This window comes from Ammospiza caudacuta, chromosome 9, assembly GCF_027887145.1.
Source record: "Ammospiza caudacuta isolate bAmmCau1 chromosome 9, bAmmCau1.pri, whole genome shotgun sequence".
NCBI lineage: Eukaryota > Metazoa > Chordata > Aves > Passeriformes > Passerellidae > Ammospiza > Ammospiza caudacuta.
Window position 1 is genome coordinate 19627663 of NC_080601.1, and position 18927 is coordinate 19646589.

The following is an 18927-nucleotide window of genomic DNA, read 5'->3' on the forward strand; positions in this document are numbered from 1 at the left end:
TTCCCAGTTTTCTCAGCAGTCTGAAGAACTTATTTAAATTGAGTGTCATACATTCTTCTTAAGACCATCTAATGCTCTGCCCTGTCATGTGCTCTCACTTTGAGGTCTATGGCTCACACGACTATTTGGAAATGGCCCCAAGCTGTTCTTTCTCTTTCATCCAGGGATTACAAATAATGTTCTGACTTGCTTCCACATGGCAGACCTCAGACCACTCACAAGGGGCACAGTCTCACATCAGCTGCTCTGTCTTGCAACCATGTTGTAAGTGAGAGACAAAGGCTGTCCAGAAGAACTTGTTATTGCAGAGCACCCTGTGTCACAAACCATCTCTGTTGCTTTCACAAGACAAACAGGAAGCCTGTGGATATTGAATGGGGGAAATATCACTTACTTCCTAGACAGATTTAATGTATGATGAGGGGCTAGCTGGGGAAGCAGATGTGTGGTGTCTGGCACCATCCCCCAGCTCAAGGTGTGTGTAATTTCAAATACTTGAAGATGTGTGTAGTTTCAAATACTGTGACAAGCTGAGATCCAGATCTTTATTTCTTTTCTCAGTTGTTATGGACCAGTATTTCCTTTAGTATCATGGTTCCCTGGCACTATCGTCTGGCAACCTCCTGCTAGCCCACAGATTCCCACCTTGCTTGTAGAACTTCCTCCATATAACTCTAATGAGACAGGAAGGATGTTGAAAATGATCCAAAGTACCAAAAGTCAGGAACTGTTTGGGGACTGCATCAATCTTTGTCCAAAAGAGATCAGCCAGACCACTTCTGGTGTTTTGTGGCAGCAGTAGCACCAATGTGGTGAAAGGTATAAATCATTCTGATGCTGACCTGATCACTGCTGTGATTGTTCCCTTTGGTCCTTCCAAAGGGATCTTGGAAGAGTGATCTTGGCTTCCTTCATTCTCTGTGCTTGCAGTGGGCTTCTATGAATATGTAAAAGGAAAAATGCTAGAAAGGTATGTATGTTGTTTTGAGCAAACCATCTGTGCCCTATTCAGTCTGTGTGCAAACAGCATTTTAAAAGACCCTCAGGGATACAGACTGCCAGGGGATGCTTATATCTGAAGGGTTTTTTTCCTTTATCTTTGTTTTCTATACTAAAATACTAATACTTGTATTGGTATACTCTGACATTAGTATGCTATAGTGTTAATGTAAATGTTTTAGTGTTACTGTAATTTACCCAGGTGACTCTGGTTAAGTCAGAGTCTGTGATAAACCAAAACCAGAGCACAGAAGCCTGGTTAAACTTCCCTATTTCCACCTGTGCTTTGTTTGCTTTGTACAGTATTGTATCCTCTAGGTTTTTACTAGGGATTCCCCTGGGCAGCCCCTGCTGATAGTGTAATATCCTCCTGCAGTGACAAAGTTGCTCTTGGAGCTGCATACCTGCCTGCTTTCACAGTCTTGGCTTCCATAAATTTGCTGCAGCTAGGCTGGCTGTCATCAGTGTGATGGTAGCAGAAGATCCTGGGCTTTTTTGGATCATACCCAACAGAACAGGCAAATCTCAGTATCTTATTCCAGGAAGAGTTTAGAGCATCCAGGTGAAAGTATCTTTTGCTTTTCAATTAATTCTGCTGCTTTGTTAACTCCTGAGAAGTTTGCAGTGAAAACGTTTCTTACTGTGGGCAAGAGCTGCATAGATGCAAGAGCTCCAGGATGCAGGAGGGGAAATAATTCAGTCCCATGTATACAGGCCTCCAGGTCCTGGGCAGGAACTAGGTAATATAAAAAAGTGAGGGAGAGATACAAATGGCAGTCCTTGCATTTGAGCCTGTTCATAGCCCTTTCTTTGTGGGGTTCTTTGCCTTGACTGCTTGCTGTGACAGGTTTTAGTACTTCAGCCTAATAAAAGGCATCTGAATTAAATTGGAGCTGTGGCTGTTTGGTTATTTCACTTAAGTTGATTGGTGTAATTTTCCATCAATACCGAAGCCATACCCTGTCAAACATGTTAAACGGGGCAAAATCATGGGACAAATTTCAGCCTAGAAAGAGGTTTCTCAGGGGTATTTCAGAGGACTGTGCCCTCTCTACTCCTTTTCTGCTGCCTCACTTTTCAGCACTAATGGATTGCTGTAGTTTTGAAAGTAATCTCCCAGCAGCTGGAGGTGGACAGTTGTGCAGGGTAGGGGGGGATGCTGCTGCTTGCTGTGACAGTCTCACTTTCCCAGGTCCTGCTCCCACTGAGGTGCCTGCTCTGCCCTGAATACTGCAGTGGTGAAACTGCTGTGATGTGGGCTTTTCCAACAGTTCCCTTGACCCCTGACTCTGGCTGCCAGTGTTAACTGTGATGTTAGGTCCATTGCTCTGCCAAGCACTTGTCATGAAAACAGGGAAGGGTCTATTCTCTCTTTACAAGCCTTTCCCTTGCAGTGGCAGGATTATTTTTGCAGTATTTATGTGATGTAGCCACTAGGACTTCCAGACCACACACAAGGAGATGGTTCCGTCTACTCTGCTCTCGGGCCTAGTGTGCAATCTGTCATTTACCTGTTGTCATTTACTGGATTTTGCACCTCTGACAAGGCACAAACCATGAATTCACCTTCCCAGAGAATCACAATCCCACGTGATTGAAGGTGCCTGAAGATTTCTGAAGATCACCTGCCTGCAGTAGCTGAGCTCCCATAGCCAGAGAACTGGGCTGAACTGGCTGCACTGGCCACAGCAGCTGCCCAGGCTGCAGAGCTCATGGAGCAGCTTTTTTGTTCAGTGTCAGTAAGAAGTAAACCAGTGAGGTGAGCAGGTGAATTTTGAGCCTTCTAAACTGGGCCATTTAGCCCTTGTATAGGTCTGGGACTCCCTTCCCCTTTGCCATCAGCCTGAGACTTCAACAATGACTAGCTGCTGAACAAGCCCTTGTGCCCTTTTTGCTGGTAGTTAGCCTTTGTTTTATCCCAATAGCACTAAAATTGGATGTGTCTGGTGCATCCAGCACAGCTCTAGGGCTGAAGCTATGACCAGGGTACCTTTCTGGGCATGGACAGAGCAGAGATTATCTCTGGAGATATTGAGCTGAAGTAGGAAAAAAGGTCTCTTCCTGCACCCTGGCATCCTCTCACATCTTAGCAAGATTTATAGCCTCCCTTATTGCTTGGGTAGGGAGAAGAGGTTCCTGAGCCAGCACCTTTAGGGATTGCTCCTGATTTGGAAGAGATGAAACCACCAAGAGCAGTTTGCAAGTCTCACTGAGTCAGCATCTGCCCCTGACCTGAGGGCTGAGATTTGACACCTTACTTGTCATTTGGATTTTGGTAGTCCCCAGAGGGTCTTAGCTGAGCTGAGGGTCTCAGCAATGTCTGGCATGTAGGTCCATGGCAGAACACAGTCCTTGGCTGAAGATGGGTGACTATTTTTTTTCTTTAAATAACTATACCTTTTACCTGGACTATTTCTTCATCTTTTTTCTTGTTGCCCAATAAGAAAACACCCTACCCCACATATAAAACCTCTTTTACTCTTCTTGGCATACTTATGTGCATGTATGACCCACTAGGTGCCCCAGGGAAAGCCTGTGTCTGCTTCTCTCCTTAACTCCCTGCCATCCCAGCGGAGATCACATGGCTGCCATCCTTCCCCTGCTTCCTGGAAGCAGCATGTGCTCCTGGATCTGCTGTGAATGTCATAGCCAAATGCTTTACCTTCCCTGGTGTTGGGCAGGATAAGTTCCTTTTGGGCCTCTCAAGTAATCTGAGTACCAGACCAGCTTTGTGGGCTGTAGCTCTGTTGTGACCAACGCTTTGTCACAGGCCAGCCTGTTTCCTGCTGTTAGGGAGGCAGGATGCTGGGCAGATCCTTACATTCCTTGCAGAGCTTATGCTTTCTTCTTTCCAGCCCATCACTTTTGTCTATATTCTCCTGGAGCTCTTGTTCTGTGGGTTCAGCTACCCTCTTGGTATCTGTTAGCTTTTTCTCGTGTTTCTTATCACTCGTGCAGGCACAGCCACACAGTTGACCCTGGGTGGGAAGGATGGGAGTCCAAGCACTAGCAGGAATTGCCTTTGAAACAGGGGAGGGTCCCAACCAGTAGCTGCTCTGTTTGTTTCCCATGTCCTGTCTCCACGTGGGACAAGAAAGCACTGGAGGAAGAATAGGGCAGTTTTATTCTCCCATGTCTTCGCTCTCATGTGCTTAGTTTAGCCAGAGAGAGGCCTGCTGAGGGCAGTCTGAACACTCTATTTAGCAGAATCTTGTCCATTACTTTCTTTCCCACCTCTTAATTGATCAAGCACTATTGGCGGGGCTGTCAGAAAATCTTGTACCAAATTCCACTCTACCACATCCCTGCAGCCCCACTGGGGCTTAGCATGTGGGGGTCATCCAAAATCCACTTCCAGCTGTTCCCATTGTAACTTCTTCCTCTTCCCACTGCTGCTTCCTAGCATGTCTGAACTGGGTTCTCAGAAAACTACTTTGCTTCTGACTATTCCCAAATAATTATCACATAGTTCTTCTCCCAAAATAATGCTAGGTGTGGGTGAGGCGCGTTCGCTTCCAGTGATGTAGCAACATCCCTTACACAACAGAAATCTTGGGTGTTTCACCAAACTGCAGAGGGGATGACGGCTTTAGGAGTGTGACTAAGGGGCGTCAGTGTGACACAGGTGTTGCATGTCATCTCTGGGATTGCTTTCTGGGTTTGCCTTCTTCTAGTGGATGAGTATCCTGGCATCCACTTTCCTTTCCCAGCCCTTTCCCCAGAGCCTCCTATGACTGAGCCATACTGGAGCAGCTCTCTGTCCAGACTGTAGCTGTGCTCTCTGGGATTGTGGCTCCTCTTAGTGGGTCCTGCTGTGACCTGGACTTGCTCCTGCCTTGTTTGTGCTGAGCAAAGTGCCTTGCCAGCCATGTGAGGGCCAAAGCCAGAGCACACCTCATGGCCTTTCCACCAAGTTCTGCAGGCCTCCCTGCGAGCTTGCAAAAACATCAAGGCCTCAGAGAGAACCAGCTGTTCTGGCTGGACAGAAATAAAAATAAAATCCAGCTGAGCTGGTTCCATAGCGGTAAACAGGGACTGAGCAGCAAGTGTCCCTGCTGGTGCTGTGACCCAGCATAGCTCCTCCAGCCACTCACCCTCAGTAACTCTCTGTGAGTCAGTCTGCTAGTTTTTGAGCTAACTTAGGAGCACAAAGAAGAGATTTTCTGGAAAACTCCCCTGATATCTGACTTTGTTGTTGGGGTATTTTTGTGGGATTGTTTCTGGTTTGGTTGGGGTTTTTTTAGGGCAAGGCAGAGTGGATGGGGATGGATGTTCCCCAGTGAAAGACTCCAGACTGCTCTCCTGTCCCAGCTCACAAGTCCTGGCTTGCAGCTACAATTCCAACTGTTATTCCTGAGTGCATGACAGAGATACTGCATTAATGGCATGTTTGTCTCCTTGCAGCGATAAAGATGATGAAGGTGCTACCATGCCCTGCTGCTCTTCTTTTCCTCGTGACTGCATTCACTGTGGAGCCATCTCACTGTGCCAAGGTGCTGATCATGCCCACCATAGTCTTTGACAGCCACTTGCGAGTCTTCATGCGGGTGGCAGAGGCACTGACTGAGCGGGGCCATGACCCTGTGCTGCTACTCCACGAAGGTCGGGATGTGGAGACCTCCCTGCCCGGCTTCCGTGTGCAGAGGTACTGGGGAACCTTCAGCACAGAGAACGCAGATGCCTGGGTGCAGGAGAAGATAAAGCGTATCTTTCAAGGGAAGATGACCTCCCTGGAGGTGTTTTCATTTTTGGAGAAGTACCTGGAAAACTGTGACCTAGTACTGGGAAATTCTACCCTTCTGCAGAAACTCCAGCTGGAGCACTTTGATCTGCTGTTGGTGGACCCCAATGAGATGTGTGGATTTATCCTGGCCCACATCCTACATATCAAATATGCTGTGATTTCCACTGGCTTCTGGTTCCCAGCAGAGATTGGTGCCACCTCCCCCATTGCCTATGTCCCTGAATTCAACTCCCTGATGACAGACAGAATGGGTTTTTTTGGTAGGACTTGGAATCTCCTAGTCTACATAATCACTCGTGTGGCTACAAAACTGGTCATCCTGCCCAAGTTTGAACGTCTCATGGAGAAGCATACTGTGGAGCCCAAGACATCCATGTTGGACCTTGTTCATGGAACCAGTCTGTTCTTCCTCTGTAATGATGTGGTGTTGGACTTTCCCCGTCCAACCCTCCCCCATGTCATTTTCACAGGGGGGATCCTGGCTGAGCCTGCAAAGCCCCTTCCAGTGGTAAGTGCAAGAAAGCTTTGATCTATGATTGCACATCAGCTAGGGAGGCTACTTAGTACAGATCTTCTCTGGGAGAACCTTGTAAAGTTCTGAAGCCCCAAGTGTCTGGAAAGCTGTGGTGTTTTGGTGCTTGTGGGTGCACTGGCGAGACAGGGAACACTGAAGGTTGCCAGGCTGCAGGGAGGATGTAGAATTAAGTGGACCACGCTGAAGTGGGATTTGGCCTCACTGTCCATGTAAAATAGTGTGTGGAGTTTGTAAGATGGAAGTGCTGCCCCTGGGACTTGAGAATTAATAGTTTGTTTGCTCCTGTGGGAATGGGAAGAACAATTAATCTGCTTTGTTTCATCACTGATGTGTTAATCCAGAATTTCCTCCTTCATCCTATTTCCCACAGAGCATTTCTGCCCTTGAGCTTGTAGTGTTAAGAAACCACAGGGGACAGCTATTCTTGTTCCTTCATTAAACTGAGTGTAGAATCCCAAAATGTAGAAAACTGCAGGGTATCAACCCCTTTTTCTCAAGATTCAGTCCTGAAAACTCCTCTCAAGGCTTTCTCCAGCCTGTGCCTTACTAATCCCAGGAATAAATTCAGAGGAACAAGCTCCTAAAGCCTCTGGCTGAAGACAGTATTGGAAGAGAGTAGGACTTGTCTTACCACTTTTACAAACATTGAGGGGAAATAAACCTGGATAATAAAACTTGGGCAGTCAAGATGTCCTAGCGTCCTGACTAAGGGTCTGAAATGGAGATAAGATTTCAACTTTCAAATTATTAGAGGCCTCTCAAGATCTCTGATGGCAACCTCACTGATGCTGTGGATACCAATATCTTTCAGTTAAAAAAGAAGTGAGATCAGGTGCCTTAAAAAGAAGCTCTCCAGATGTGTCTGACTGCACATGAGCCTTGCCCATGTGGCACGGCCTGCAGGTAATGAAACGCACGTAGGGTGCTCCGAAAGCTGTGTCAGAGGGTGGCTGCCTCACAGCTCTTGCAAAACTCTGGCTTGGTCCAACCTGACCACGTACACACCTGCCTTATAAAGAAGGGAGTTGTTTGTTAGGGCATTACTCATGTGCTTCACAGCTTCCAGAACAGATCCCAGGGCACCTAAGGAAAGAATGATGGAGATAAGTTTGGAGCCCTGAGGTAGGTGGTGGCTGTCATGCTAACAGGTAGGCATGTCTGTGTCCACATCATGGGATGCCAGCAGAAGAGAAAGCCTCTGTAGGTCTAGGTGTGCCTTAAAGAATGTCCCATTTGAAGTGTAATTAAATGCTTATTTCCTCCTATTTGAAACACTATGATTTTGAATGCTTCTATTTAGGACTTGGTTAAATATAGATTTGTAGTTGAGAGAAAGTGAGAACATTTGGTGGTCAACCATGCTTCCCTGGCAGCTTCAATGCTGTTTCTGAAAGATAAATGTTATGGCCCAATTATAATGGATAACATAGTCATCTGGTTTAGGAGTCATTATACTTTTATTTAGGAAAGGAAAACCAGCACTTTCTCTTCTGTAGTAGTTTCAGTGGTTGCACAGCTCAAAGGATGTAAAACTCAAAAGAATGGAGAAGCTAAAATATCTCTATTGTAAACTTCTTGATTCCTGGATTGTTTTAGCACACTCTAAGCATTTCTGAAAAGGCAGGCATGAATCTCTGAAGCATATAACAAAGGAGAAGTATCCCCAGAGAACAGCACTAAGATGTGCTCTGTAACTCTTTTGTACTCTGATCCCCTAACTTTTAAAATACAACTAATATTCTGTATTAATCACTTTAGTTTTCTCTTCTAATAACATTTTTTTTAATTCAATTTCTCCTGCATATTTGTTTTAGGAAGTATATATATTCAAAGATAGATTTTTATAAAACTTCTCTAAAATGCTCCTGACTGAGATACATGGGAAACTTGAAGCAGGACATAATGAGAAATAGATTCAGCCCAGCCTGGCATAAGAGGGAACAGTCCATATTTGCTTCACAGTAGCTGTGGTTGCTGATTTCTTCTCCCTACTACCTTCTGGCTTTGGTTAAAAAAAGTACAGACTCTGTTCTAGATACAGACCTGTTTATGTAGCATTACAGGTAGCCTCTAAATGAAGGACAAATGACCATGAGTTTTACTGGATCTGTAGCTACCTTTCTGTCCAGTGATCAAAAACTAAATCTGCTGTCTGCAAGTAGCTATCAAGGATGGTTAGAAGTCTCCTGTCAATATGGCAAGGCTTTCTGCCACCATCAGAAGCCTTTGACATTGGAGAGTTGTAGGAACTTTCCAGGAAGAAGTTGTTCCTGACTGTGTGATGTTTTGTCTCTTGTATCAGCTTACATCTAGAGATCCTGACAGGCCTCCTGTCTTAGTGGTAATGGGAAAATAGCCTCCCTTTTTTTGCTCCAATTTTCCTCTCTCCCCTAGCTATTCCTATGTGGTACCTCCATTTCCAGACCCTTTCTTGTCAAAGACTAATTGTGTTACCTCCAGCAGGAGATAATGCCATTGGTCACCTCCCTGCAAACTTCCAAGACCAGGTGGTGCTCAAGTAATTTCTGCCTGTCTGGGTGCAAAAACCACAGTGGTTTTAGAGTTCGTTGCCTGGTGAAAACCGTGTAGCTTTGTGCTCTGGGTGGATTTGGCTTCATCTTCTCTGTGGACAGTTTCTACTGCCTCTGTCAGAGGCAAGAGTGGGAAGGGCCCTTCTGGAAGAATACTTCAAGGCAGCTGTGTGTGTTTTGCCCACAGGGTCTGCGTCTCTGGGTGGAAGCAGCAGAAGCAGGTGTCGTTGTTGTCTCCTTTGGCATCGGGATCCGAGCTCTTCCAAGCGATTTGGTGGAGAAGATGGCTGGTGCATTTGCTCGCCTCCCACAAAGGGTGGTGTGGAGGTGAAAAGGGAATGGGATTAATTTTCACTAGAGTTGGATGAAAAACAATGTTGAGGGGTGATTCATTTCAAATCACAGAGTCTGCTTTCTGTTTCTTGATCTGATTGAATTTACTCTTGTTCTCTGTGTTTCTCTTCTCCTTTTTTCTCTTGCTCTGTCTCCTCCCACAGATATTTTGGTCAGAAGCCAAGAAACCTGGGTGAAAATACACTGATGATGGGGTGGCTGCCCCAGAATGACCTGCTAGGTAAGGCTGGGTTCTGTGTATGTGTGTGCCACTAGCAACACCCCTGGAGTTTAGCCCAAACCACAGCAAAGGCACATAAGGATAGCAGCACCTGTGTGGATCTAAGTCTGTTGCTCCTTGTGTGTCTGATCTGTACAAAACATGTTCCTCACCTAACACCTGCTTGAAGCTGCTTGGCTCCTATCTCCCTTCTCCTCCAGGCTCTACTCAGCAATTCTGGGCTGCAAAAACCAGATGTATTCCCAAAGGAATCCTCTCTGCTTAACATCCTCTCTGCTTAACATGCCTGTTTTTCCCTGAACATACATCAACATTGTGTGTTAAGGTAGCCCTGTTGCAACGTGGAAGGCATTGACTTGCTACTCTTCCTTTACCTGCAGGCCATCCCAATGTGAAAGCCTTTGTAAGCCACTGTGGGATGAATGGTATATTTGAGGCAATTTATCACGGTGTGCCAGTGGTGGGATTTCCTTTCTATGGGGACCAGTTTGACATCATGACCAGAGTGCAGGCAAAGGGCATGGGTATCCTCATGGACTGGAGCAGACTAAAAGAAGAGGAGCTTTACCAGGCTGTCATCACCGTCATCTCTGACCCCAGGTGAGGCATCTGGAAGCATCAAACTCCTCCTTGGTGCAGACAGTGTGTAGGGACCAGTGTGTCTTTGTGTTGACCCCTACACCACCTATGGTGGCTTCTGTACCAAGCACAGTGTCAAGCATTGCTCAGCTGACCAGATGTATCCATGCCTCAAAGTCCTTAGATGCAGCACAGGAGGAGATACTCCAGCATTTGCTTCTAAGGAGTGTGATCTAGTTCTGTCTGACTGTAATGTTCCTAGAAAGTTTTCTGATCTACTGGGGAACAGACCTCTTAAGGCCATCCTGTCATCAGGGAGGGTGAGATCACAGCCTCCCATTGGGACCTCCCTGAACTTGTCCAAAAAACTTTCTGTAGAAACAGAGAGGGAACTGCAGGTAATGCTCCATCTGCTCCTTCTGTCATTCATATACTCTGCTTTTTCCTAGAACTGAAGCAGGAACAGAAAAGTGACACAGGGCTCCTGTTTTCTAATGGGACATGTGCAACTGCTGATTTTTGAAATGCTTTCTGAGAGCTTGATTTTGAAAATATTTTGTATTTCTTACTTATTAAGAGGTGTTGCAGTTTGGTATCTAGAAAGGTTTGGCCACTCATCAAGTGTATAGCTTTTGCTTGATGCTGGGTGAGGTCTTAGGGTGTAAACTCCCCTCAGAAAGTGTCATACACATGAACTCACTGAACAGGTACTTGCAAGCCAAACTGTCAGTGTTATTAACAAAACACAAAGAAAAATCCACTCTGGTTTGTGCCTTCATAGCTGGCCAGTGCCATCAGAGTGGGTTTCAGAAGAAGAATGGGAGAAACTTGCCCCTCTCCCAAGGTATTATTTGGGACTTCAAAGCATCACTGGATGTGTCAGGCCACTTCTCAGTTTGAAGTTTCTATTGAAAGGTAAATGTCTTGTCATCTTCCCTTGCAGCTACAGAAAAGCAGCCCAGCACATCTCAGCCCTGCACCTGGACAGACCAATGCACGCTCTCAACAGGACAGTGTATTGGCTGGAGTACGTCCTTCGGCACGATGGGGCGCCCTTCCTTCGCCCGGCTGTCTACGACCTTTCCTTGTATGAGTACTTCTGCCTGGACATATTGGCTCTTCTCTTGCTGTGTCTGGCTGCTACTGGATTTGCTCTCTACAAATCTGTGCTGTGGTGCAGAAGGAAAGGGGCCAGCCCTGTGTATCAGAATGGCAATTGCATGAAAGGCCACTTCACAGATGAGAAAAAACTGCAGTAGTGGCCGGTGTGTTCCAGGGCATATCCCATCACTGTGAAATGAACTGCTGCTGTGCCAAGAAATGTATGGCATGCAGGCATGGAGAGAGGTGAAAGATCTGCAGGTCTGGATGAGAAGAGAGTGGGGAGGGAGGAGTATTGCAAAGGCCTGTGTCTACACCTCTGTGTACAGCACCTGTGGGCGGGGGGGTGAATTCAGGCGTGGGTGGGAGCACTTGGCCAGGATGCTGGGAATGGGGCATGGGTAGGTAGACTTCCAGGGAGGAGTGCAGGTGGTTCCCTTTGTATTGCACATTGGTTTAGATGCTGGAGTTGCTCTTCTGGCTTTTTGGATCATGGAGGCTCTGGAGGCAGGAACAGCATTTCATATGCAGCAGACACCATTTCTCCTCTGCCTTGTTACTAAGAGCCCCAGTAGTCAGGATACCTTTATGTGCAGATGAGAACTGAAGCAGAGCTGTGGACAAGGAAGGGCACTGAAAGTATCATCTACAAGAGAGAAAAACTGGTCTAAAAAAAAAAAACTGTGGATAAATATTGTTCTTCCTACTTCAGTCAACACTCTGCAATCCTGTTTGTGTTTGAGCTAAATTATTATTTTTTAAAATAAACTTATATTCTTTCTCCTCTGTGGCAGTTCTCTGGTCTTGGTTTAATGTGAATCTGTGATTCTCATAACAGGAAGTTGTTCAAGCAAGATGGAAGTGCTTTTCCCTTCTCATTACTGCTGCTATGGTCTCCATATACCTCCATCAGCAATGTTTTAGCCTTTCTGCAGGCTTTCATGTAGTGCCTTCTCTCCTCTGTCTTCATGTGGCACACACCCATTCCCAAAGCACCTCCAAACCTGTGATGAAAGAAATCTGGAACAGATGCAAGTGCAAGGACCAGCAGCCAATAACTCAGAGAGCTGGTCACAGCAATGGGCCCTACACCACATTTAGAGAAGCAGCAGGCTCTCCCCATTTCAGTGTGAACAGACAATATCGTTGCCCTACTTGGGCCATGCTATGGAGTGATACCTAAGGTGTTTTTACTCACCCTGGACTCTAAGGCAAACCTTACTGGGCTGCAGTTGCACAACCTGCCCACAGCATTGTCTGATGTGCCCACTGCCAGTGGCCCACACAGAGGATCAAGGACTCTGCTCCATGCTCCCACTGGGGCCACTGCAGTGCTCCCAGTAGCTGGAGAGTAACCTCACTGCCACAGCTGCTGTCACTGGTGGTTCTAGCCTCTGCTCTTGCTTGCTGTCCCATGTGGGGTTTCTCCCAGACAAGAGATGTGTTTTTACTGCAACCTGTGAAACAATAGTTTGGCTGGGCTCCTGGGCTGCTGTAGGTTGGAATAGTGCCTGGCTCTGACTTGGGAGGTCTTCTGAGGCCAGGCAGTGCTGTCTTCCCTCCCTAACCCTCAGCTTGCAGAGGGGCTAAGATGAAGGTGACTTTGGATGACCTATCAACATTGCTCTGTAGCAGCCCTTTGTGGCTTCATTCCCACTGAGCTGAGGATGTGGAGCCTTAGTCTCTAATGGCAGGAAGAGGGAGATCAGAGCAAGGTGCTGATAGATATTCGGGGGAAAGTGGGCATTGTAGATAAGTAATAGGAACACTGTCTGCCTGACACCTTTCTGTCTGCAAACTGAAATTAAGAGGTTGATGGGATTTGGGGTTTATTTTTAGATAAGAAAAGAGATATTGCCACAAATTTTCAGCATTCCTGCCTGTTTCCAGTTGCACTATAGTGACCTTGTTGTCATCTCCTAGCAGATGAGTTTGGACAAGGGGGTGGAGGTGGGGCATTTTTTCATCTCTGAGGTGGAAGAAGGAGATCATTACTGCTGCCTACGTGAGAGTTTGGATGTTTAGATCAGGTTGAACATAGGAAGAGAGCTGGCAAACTTGTGGCTTGGTGACAATGTTGGATTGTTTTGAACTTGAAGAAGAAAGAGGGAGAAGACAAACACACCTTGTTTGCAAACTGGAGGCATCATGGCCTGATGAGGACAGAGACCTGCACGTGGCTTTGTTTGCAAGCAGAAGAGCAGACAGAAGTATTTGAGACCCAAGAGTCTGTGTGGACTTACAAAAATGTGAATCTATTTTCCTATGCTTCCTCCTTGCTATTCACAATTTCAGAAAGAAGCTCAAGCAAGCACCACATGCATCATTAGCATGTTGTCCCCTATCAGATATGCTCTTAACTCCTTGAATTTCTTATGGCTGCTTTCATTCCCAAAGCTACTGCAGAGTTAGGAGGCATTTCTACCCAGGGAGTCAAGTCTGTTTAAAAACGATTCCACAACTTGGTGGCAACTCTTTCTAGTGGAGTAAAGCATTAGCCTGCCCAAGGACCTTGTGAGTAAGAAGTGGACATTCCAAAAGCACCCCTGAAGTAGTCTTCCCTAGGAAAACCTGTGTACTGGCTTAGAAACTGTCAGGAGCCATTCTGTAAGTTATAAAGTAATTTTATAGAAGTATTTAAATAGACTCATTAAAGATGAAGGCTACTCTAGCTTTTCCATCTTATTTATGTCCTCTGTAAATCTTTTCCTAATAAACACACAGCTTTCTCTCTTTACTCTTCTCCTTTCTCTCTTTTCTCCTTGTTATTCTTAAAGTATTGAATACAGAAGAAAAGTATGACAAGGGCTCAAGCTAGTTATTAAGTTAAATTAGGAATAATGAGTAGTCTGTCACACAAATTAAAAGCCATGGTGGGGGAAGGGATGTAGGTGAGCTTTATCCTTCATGCAGCTCTGCCTTCAGCTTGGTGCCTGATCCCTGGGCACGGTGCCGGCAGTTACTAAATGCCCTCCCTGTCATAGGTACTGAGACAGGCACGCAGGGCTGTGGTGTAACTTGGGAAATTAAAAAATTGAAACTGTGGTTTATGAGGCAGCAAGCAGGGAGCAAGCTCTTTTTCTGCCTTTTTTTTTTCCCCTCTCTCCTTCCCCTCGAGGAAAAGTAGGACATGAGTCAATACCTTCCAGAAGACTGAAGAAGCCTCACCCAAGAGCTGCAACCCCAGCTGAGCTGTGCACAGGGCAAAGCTGCCTCCTGCCTCGGTGCCTCGCTGCCGGCAGGGCAGGGGCATCATGAGCAGGGTCCCGCAGCAGCCGCAGGGTGCAGCAGCACCCCCAGTCTCGCTGCTCAGCGCGATCTCCCTGCAAGGGCCCCGAGTGCAGCGGGAGGTGTCCGGGGCACGCTTGAGCCAGCTTTTCAGGTTCACCCGGCCCCACAGCTCCTCACCAAACTTCTCTGCGTGAGGCCCTGTGATTGGGAGCCGTCCTGGCTTGGAAACACCCTGGGTTTGCAAATGAATGTGTGTTCCAGGTGATGGCTGTGCAGCTCTGCCCAAACCCTGGGCTGGGGGCAGCTCCCCTGCTGGGACCAGCTCCTTGTGGGGCATAGGGAGGGGGTGAAGCCACTCGCTGGCATGGCTCCTGTTATGACCCCTCTCCTCAGCCCAGTGCCAGCAACTGCAGTACTGCTGGAGCACACAGCGGGGCCTGGCACTGCCTTGGGGGCTGCTCCCCTGACGGACTTTGCAACCAGCTCATAAACTACGGCTGCTCCAGCCCGGTGCTGGCTTTGGAAGGGTCCCCGCACACCCTGGCAGCATCTCCATGGGAGAATCTGACCGTGGGCTGCCACAGCCACATCAATTCCTTATCTGGTTTTTCCAGCCTAGTAAGGTGGAGGCACCAAGCTGTGTCAACAAAATTGGGCTAATAAATAGGAACTGTCTCCCTCTGCAGGTGAGTGTGAAATCGCTCCATCTGGCAGTGAAAAGACTACAGAAGACGATCATTTTTACTTACCCACTGTTTAATGACACTAATCAAAGAGCACTTCTGTGGCAGGAACCCCTTCCCTTGGCCTGTGCATGGCTCAGCCCCAGCCTCTCATCTCTGCCCGTGGGTATCTCCCTCATGGCCCCCATGCACCTCTCTGATGCTCTTGAGAGTGCGGGCAATGCTTTTCTCTGGTGCTTGCAGGTTACAAATATTTCCCACAGAGGAAGGCAAGGAGCCAAGCTCTGTGAGTCCCCAGAGCCCAGCCGTGGCCATTTGCCATTGAGAGCACTGTTGGAGCAAGCTAGTCCCTCTGTCCCCAGCAGGGCCTCCTTAGGGCTGTGTCATGGCAAATGGAACTGCACAGCAAGTCCTGAAGGCAGTGCAATGGAAAGCAGCTTTCTCCCAGGCACTCAGGTGAGGCATGATCTCAAAACCCAGAAATGCCTATGGTGCCTCCCAAGCTGTGCTTTTGGAAGGGCTTCCTAAATCCTTGTAAACACCAAGGAGAGATTACACACCAGCCAGAAGCTGGGCACTATGCCTTCCAGGACAGCTAAGGGCAGCCAATTACTCCAAACAGCTAACAGATATATCATGATACAAAAAGCTCCTCCCTTGTCTCTAAGCCTTTTCCCTCTTTTTCAGGGACTGCTGCTAAGATGCTTCTCCCTCTCCAGCTGAGCTCATTTACCTCAGGACCACTCTACCTGCTGCAATAAAAGACTCTGGGTGGGATGCAGCTGGGACCAGTTATTTTTCAGGTTCTTACATCTTCTCTCTGTGGTGTCCATAGTAGGAATGGTTGTGTAGCAATATTTTTAAGGAAAACTTTTCAATTATTGTTTGGTAAAATATCTGTACTATTGCTATAGTAGTGATGCTATTAACTAACCTAACCCTGTCTCCTTTGAATTCAGTTTTAATGTTTCTATAAGGGAAGTTCTTCCAAGATCAAATCATGTCCTGATGTAAAACTCAGCTATTTTAGTAAAAAGCTCTTTTATTAAAGAGCTTTGCAGAGTTGAGTTTTCTTCTGTTATTAGTAATCCTGGAAAACCAGAGGGATCCTGCTTGATTGTGAAGAGGTAAGTGTGGTTATAGTGATATGCAGAACTTGTAGTTCAAGGGAAGTCGGTTTTGAGAAATAAAAGATAACAACGAAGGTTGGAGGAGTTATTGAAAACATAATGGTATGGTTCATGAGGGCAATGGCAGGCCCACATAGCTAATGTTTACTTTTAGAAAAGTACACCAATAAACAGAAAAATAATATCCAAAGCATTCTTGAAAACAACACAGATTAGCCTCTTTATCTCACTGGGGAAAAAAGAAAAAAACCACAACATTACATATTCTGCAAATGGGAAACTCCATATTATGCCAACAGAGTTCAACAGATGCTTTAGATGGAGTTGAACTTCAGTGCCCTTCCTGTAAAGCTTTGGGTAAGGTCATCTGTCAGATCAGGCAGTGGTAATGCTGGATTTTGGGCTCTAGGCAGGAAAGTATTAAAGGCTATGCCCTGAATCACCAATTATCTGCATGGATTGCCACTAAGAATAGTCTTTTTAAAAGCTAAACTGAGAAGGAAGGTTGAATGGCCAATTTTCATTAAAACTAAACAGGTAAGAAGCTAAAGGCCTTGGCAAGGATAAAAGACAAAACTGGTAAAAGTTGATGTTAAAAGCTCTGCCTGTAGTTTGGGTTACGAAGTGGGGAGGAGCTGAAGAAACAGCTGCAGGCCTTTTGGGCAGCTCAGAGACACCTTTGGCAGTTGGGTATTTGGATTACATACCATCCACCTTCTGTCAGGACTGCCCAGCAGCAAAAGAAGTGAGCACCTGTACTGTAAGAAGCTGGGTCTGATCAGGGAAGTTGCATTACAGTAAGTTTTGTAACAAATTGGTTGGAAAAAACTCAAATGCCGAAAGAGGCTTGAAGACTCTTCTCCTTGCAGGTCATACCTTGCTAACCACTGAGTCCTCTAAATGTATCAGTTCAGAGTTGGGTAGAGGAGTATGGGTTTTCATTATCAGGACTTTCCAAAGATATTTCAAAAGGAGTTTTGCAAAAAGAGGCACATAACTGGTGGTGGCAATCCAAGCTTTACTGGGGATCAAATTAATCTCAAGGCAGAACCAAGTAGAATGAATGCTGATTAGTTTAGTGTTGTTAAAAGGCAGAAACAAGCACTTTCTGCAGGAATAGCATTTTAGTCCCACTTCTGTAGCCAGGGCATTGTACAAAGCAAAGTGCTGAGCTTTGGTTTTGTGGTCTCAATGTCATCTGGGATTGGCAAATTTACCTGGACTCTGCAGTCTTGATAGACTTAAACCAGAGGAAAGACATTATGTTTTCTGCATGTCTGGTGTTGGTGTAACTTCTGCTAACTATGACAACAGATGATTCAACTGGGGAATGGAGCACAGGAATGATTAAGTGGAGAGGGGCCACCATAAAGCCGTTGGCAAAGTCTGGCTGTGAATGACCCTTGAGCAATTTTGCTTATTTTAGCAAAGCAGAAGGGGCATTGTATTTTTGAGAATGCAGGGTGGAGAGTTTTACACACTATGATCAGTGTAGGCAACAGCTCACATCAGCAATTTCGTCAATTCAATAATGTTGTTATTGTGCTGTGGTTTATTTTACTCTGATTTAAGGCACAGGACCAGTTCTGGTTGAGAAATACTGAATGTTTGTACAAAGTCTCTCTCTAATGAACACTTCAGAAAACACAAGCAGGTATGTGCATGAATGCTTGTTGGTGTTCTTAAACTCTGCCTGAGCTTTGAGACTTCTGTGATAAAGGCATAACTGATTGGGTTTTTCAAAGGACACCTTTGATCTTAATCAGAACTCATCCAATGGGGTTTTTTTACATGCATCGGTTCAAGAACTTGTTAGTTAAACTAGTCTCTGCCTCTAAATTTTCATTTGTGAAAACAGACACTGATGAATGAAATTAGCATATTCTCTGCTAATCTCAGGTTTTCTGGATTCTGTATATGTATCCAACTATTGTTTTCCAAACAAAGCTTAAAGACGTAACTCCAGGCAAAAGCCCAGCTGCCCACCCAAGTACCTGTTTTAATCAGTGTTTCCAAACACCAGTGGGCCTACTTACAGGCTTTAGAGAGCAGAAGGGTTTGTAAATGATAGGGTTTTGACAAAAGAGCTGCTTAGAGGTGATTTGCACCATGAATGTTTTACATGGGATTTGTAACCCTTAGCTTAGAGTTGATAGCATTCTCATGAACGGTCATTGCAGATTATGACATCTTTGGGTTAATAGCTCCTGATGTCACCACCATTTTGTTTACCCCTTAGGATGTTTAACCCTTAGGCCCTTTGTTATTTTTTATTTGAAGATCTTTCAAAGTGGTTAGAGCAACTAGGTCAGAGAGCAAGAAATAACTTGGCCACTAGTAAGGACTCCAAGTGGTCCCTTCTGAGAGGTCTCATATTCCCATTCAGTGCATCTGCTTTGAGGTTCTTTTCATGCTTGGAAAACACTGTCTTGCATGGCAGAGGGAAGGCAGACACATCTAGTGTGTTCCCCAGACGGCAGCTTTAAAAAGGGACACTACTTTGTCTTGCTCTATGCAATATTGTTCTCAAATGCCGAAATTTCTTGATCATCACACACATCCTTGAGAAGGACCATGCTCAGACACTGTACAGTGAAGGTTTGATACAGATACAAGGGCTGCTGATGATGGCTGTATCTTGCTAGGGTAGGAAGAAGAGGTGCTATTGCTGAACTGTGTCTCTTAATGGCCTCTAGTCAAACATGCAGGAAGCTGCAAGGAAGAATTGATTCCTCTGATACTGTGCAGTTGTTAAACCCCAAATTATTTGTACCAGCCTGCTTGGGTGACTCTTGCAAGGCAATGAAGCTCATCTGAGGC

The 18927-nt window shown here is 46.0% G+C and overlaps 1 protein-coding gene across 1 annotated transcript; it reads left to right on the top strand.

Moving 5' to 3' along the window:
- Positions 1–691: 691 nt before the first annotated feature.
- On the top strand, positions 692–11366 carry LOC131561608 (2-hydroxyacylsphingosine 1-beta-galactosyltransferase-like). Its single transcript, XM_058810969.1, has 6 exons — positions 692–710; positions 5404–6251; positions 8997–9136; positions 9307–9383; positions 9764–9983; positions 10906–11366. Exons 1-6 carry the CDS (start codon positions 692–694, stop codon positions 11219–11221), a joined length of 1620 nt encoding a protein of 539 aa, XP_058666952.1. The 3' UTR covers positions 11222–11366.
- The last annotated feature ends 7561 nt before the right edge of the window (positions 11367–18927 follow it).

Bases quoted from the DNA above. Each gene is read 5' to 3' on its own strand.
- LOC131561608 (XM_058810969.1), top strand. The intron at 9,137-9,306 runs GTGAAAAGGGAA...CTCCTCCCACAG, and splicing joins CCACAAAGGGTGGTGTGGAG to ATATTTTGGTCAGAAGCCAA. The intron at 9,384-9,763 runs GTAAGGCTGGGT...CTTTACCTGCAG, and splicing joins GCCCCAGAATGACCTGCTAG to GCCATCCCAATGTGAAAGCC.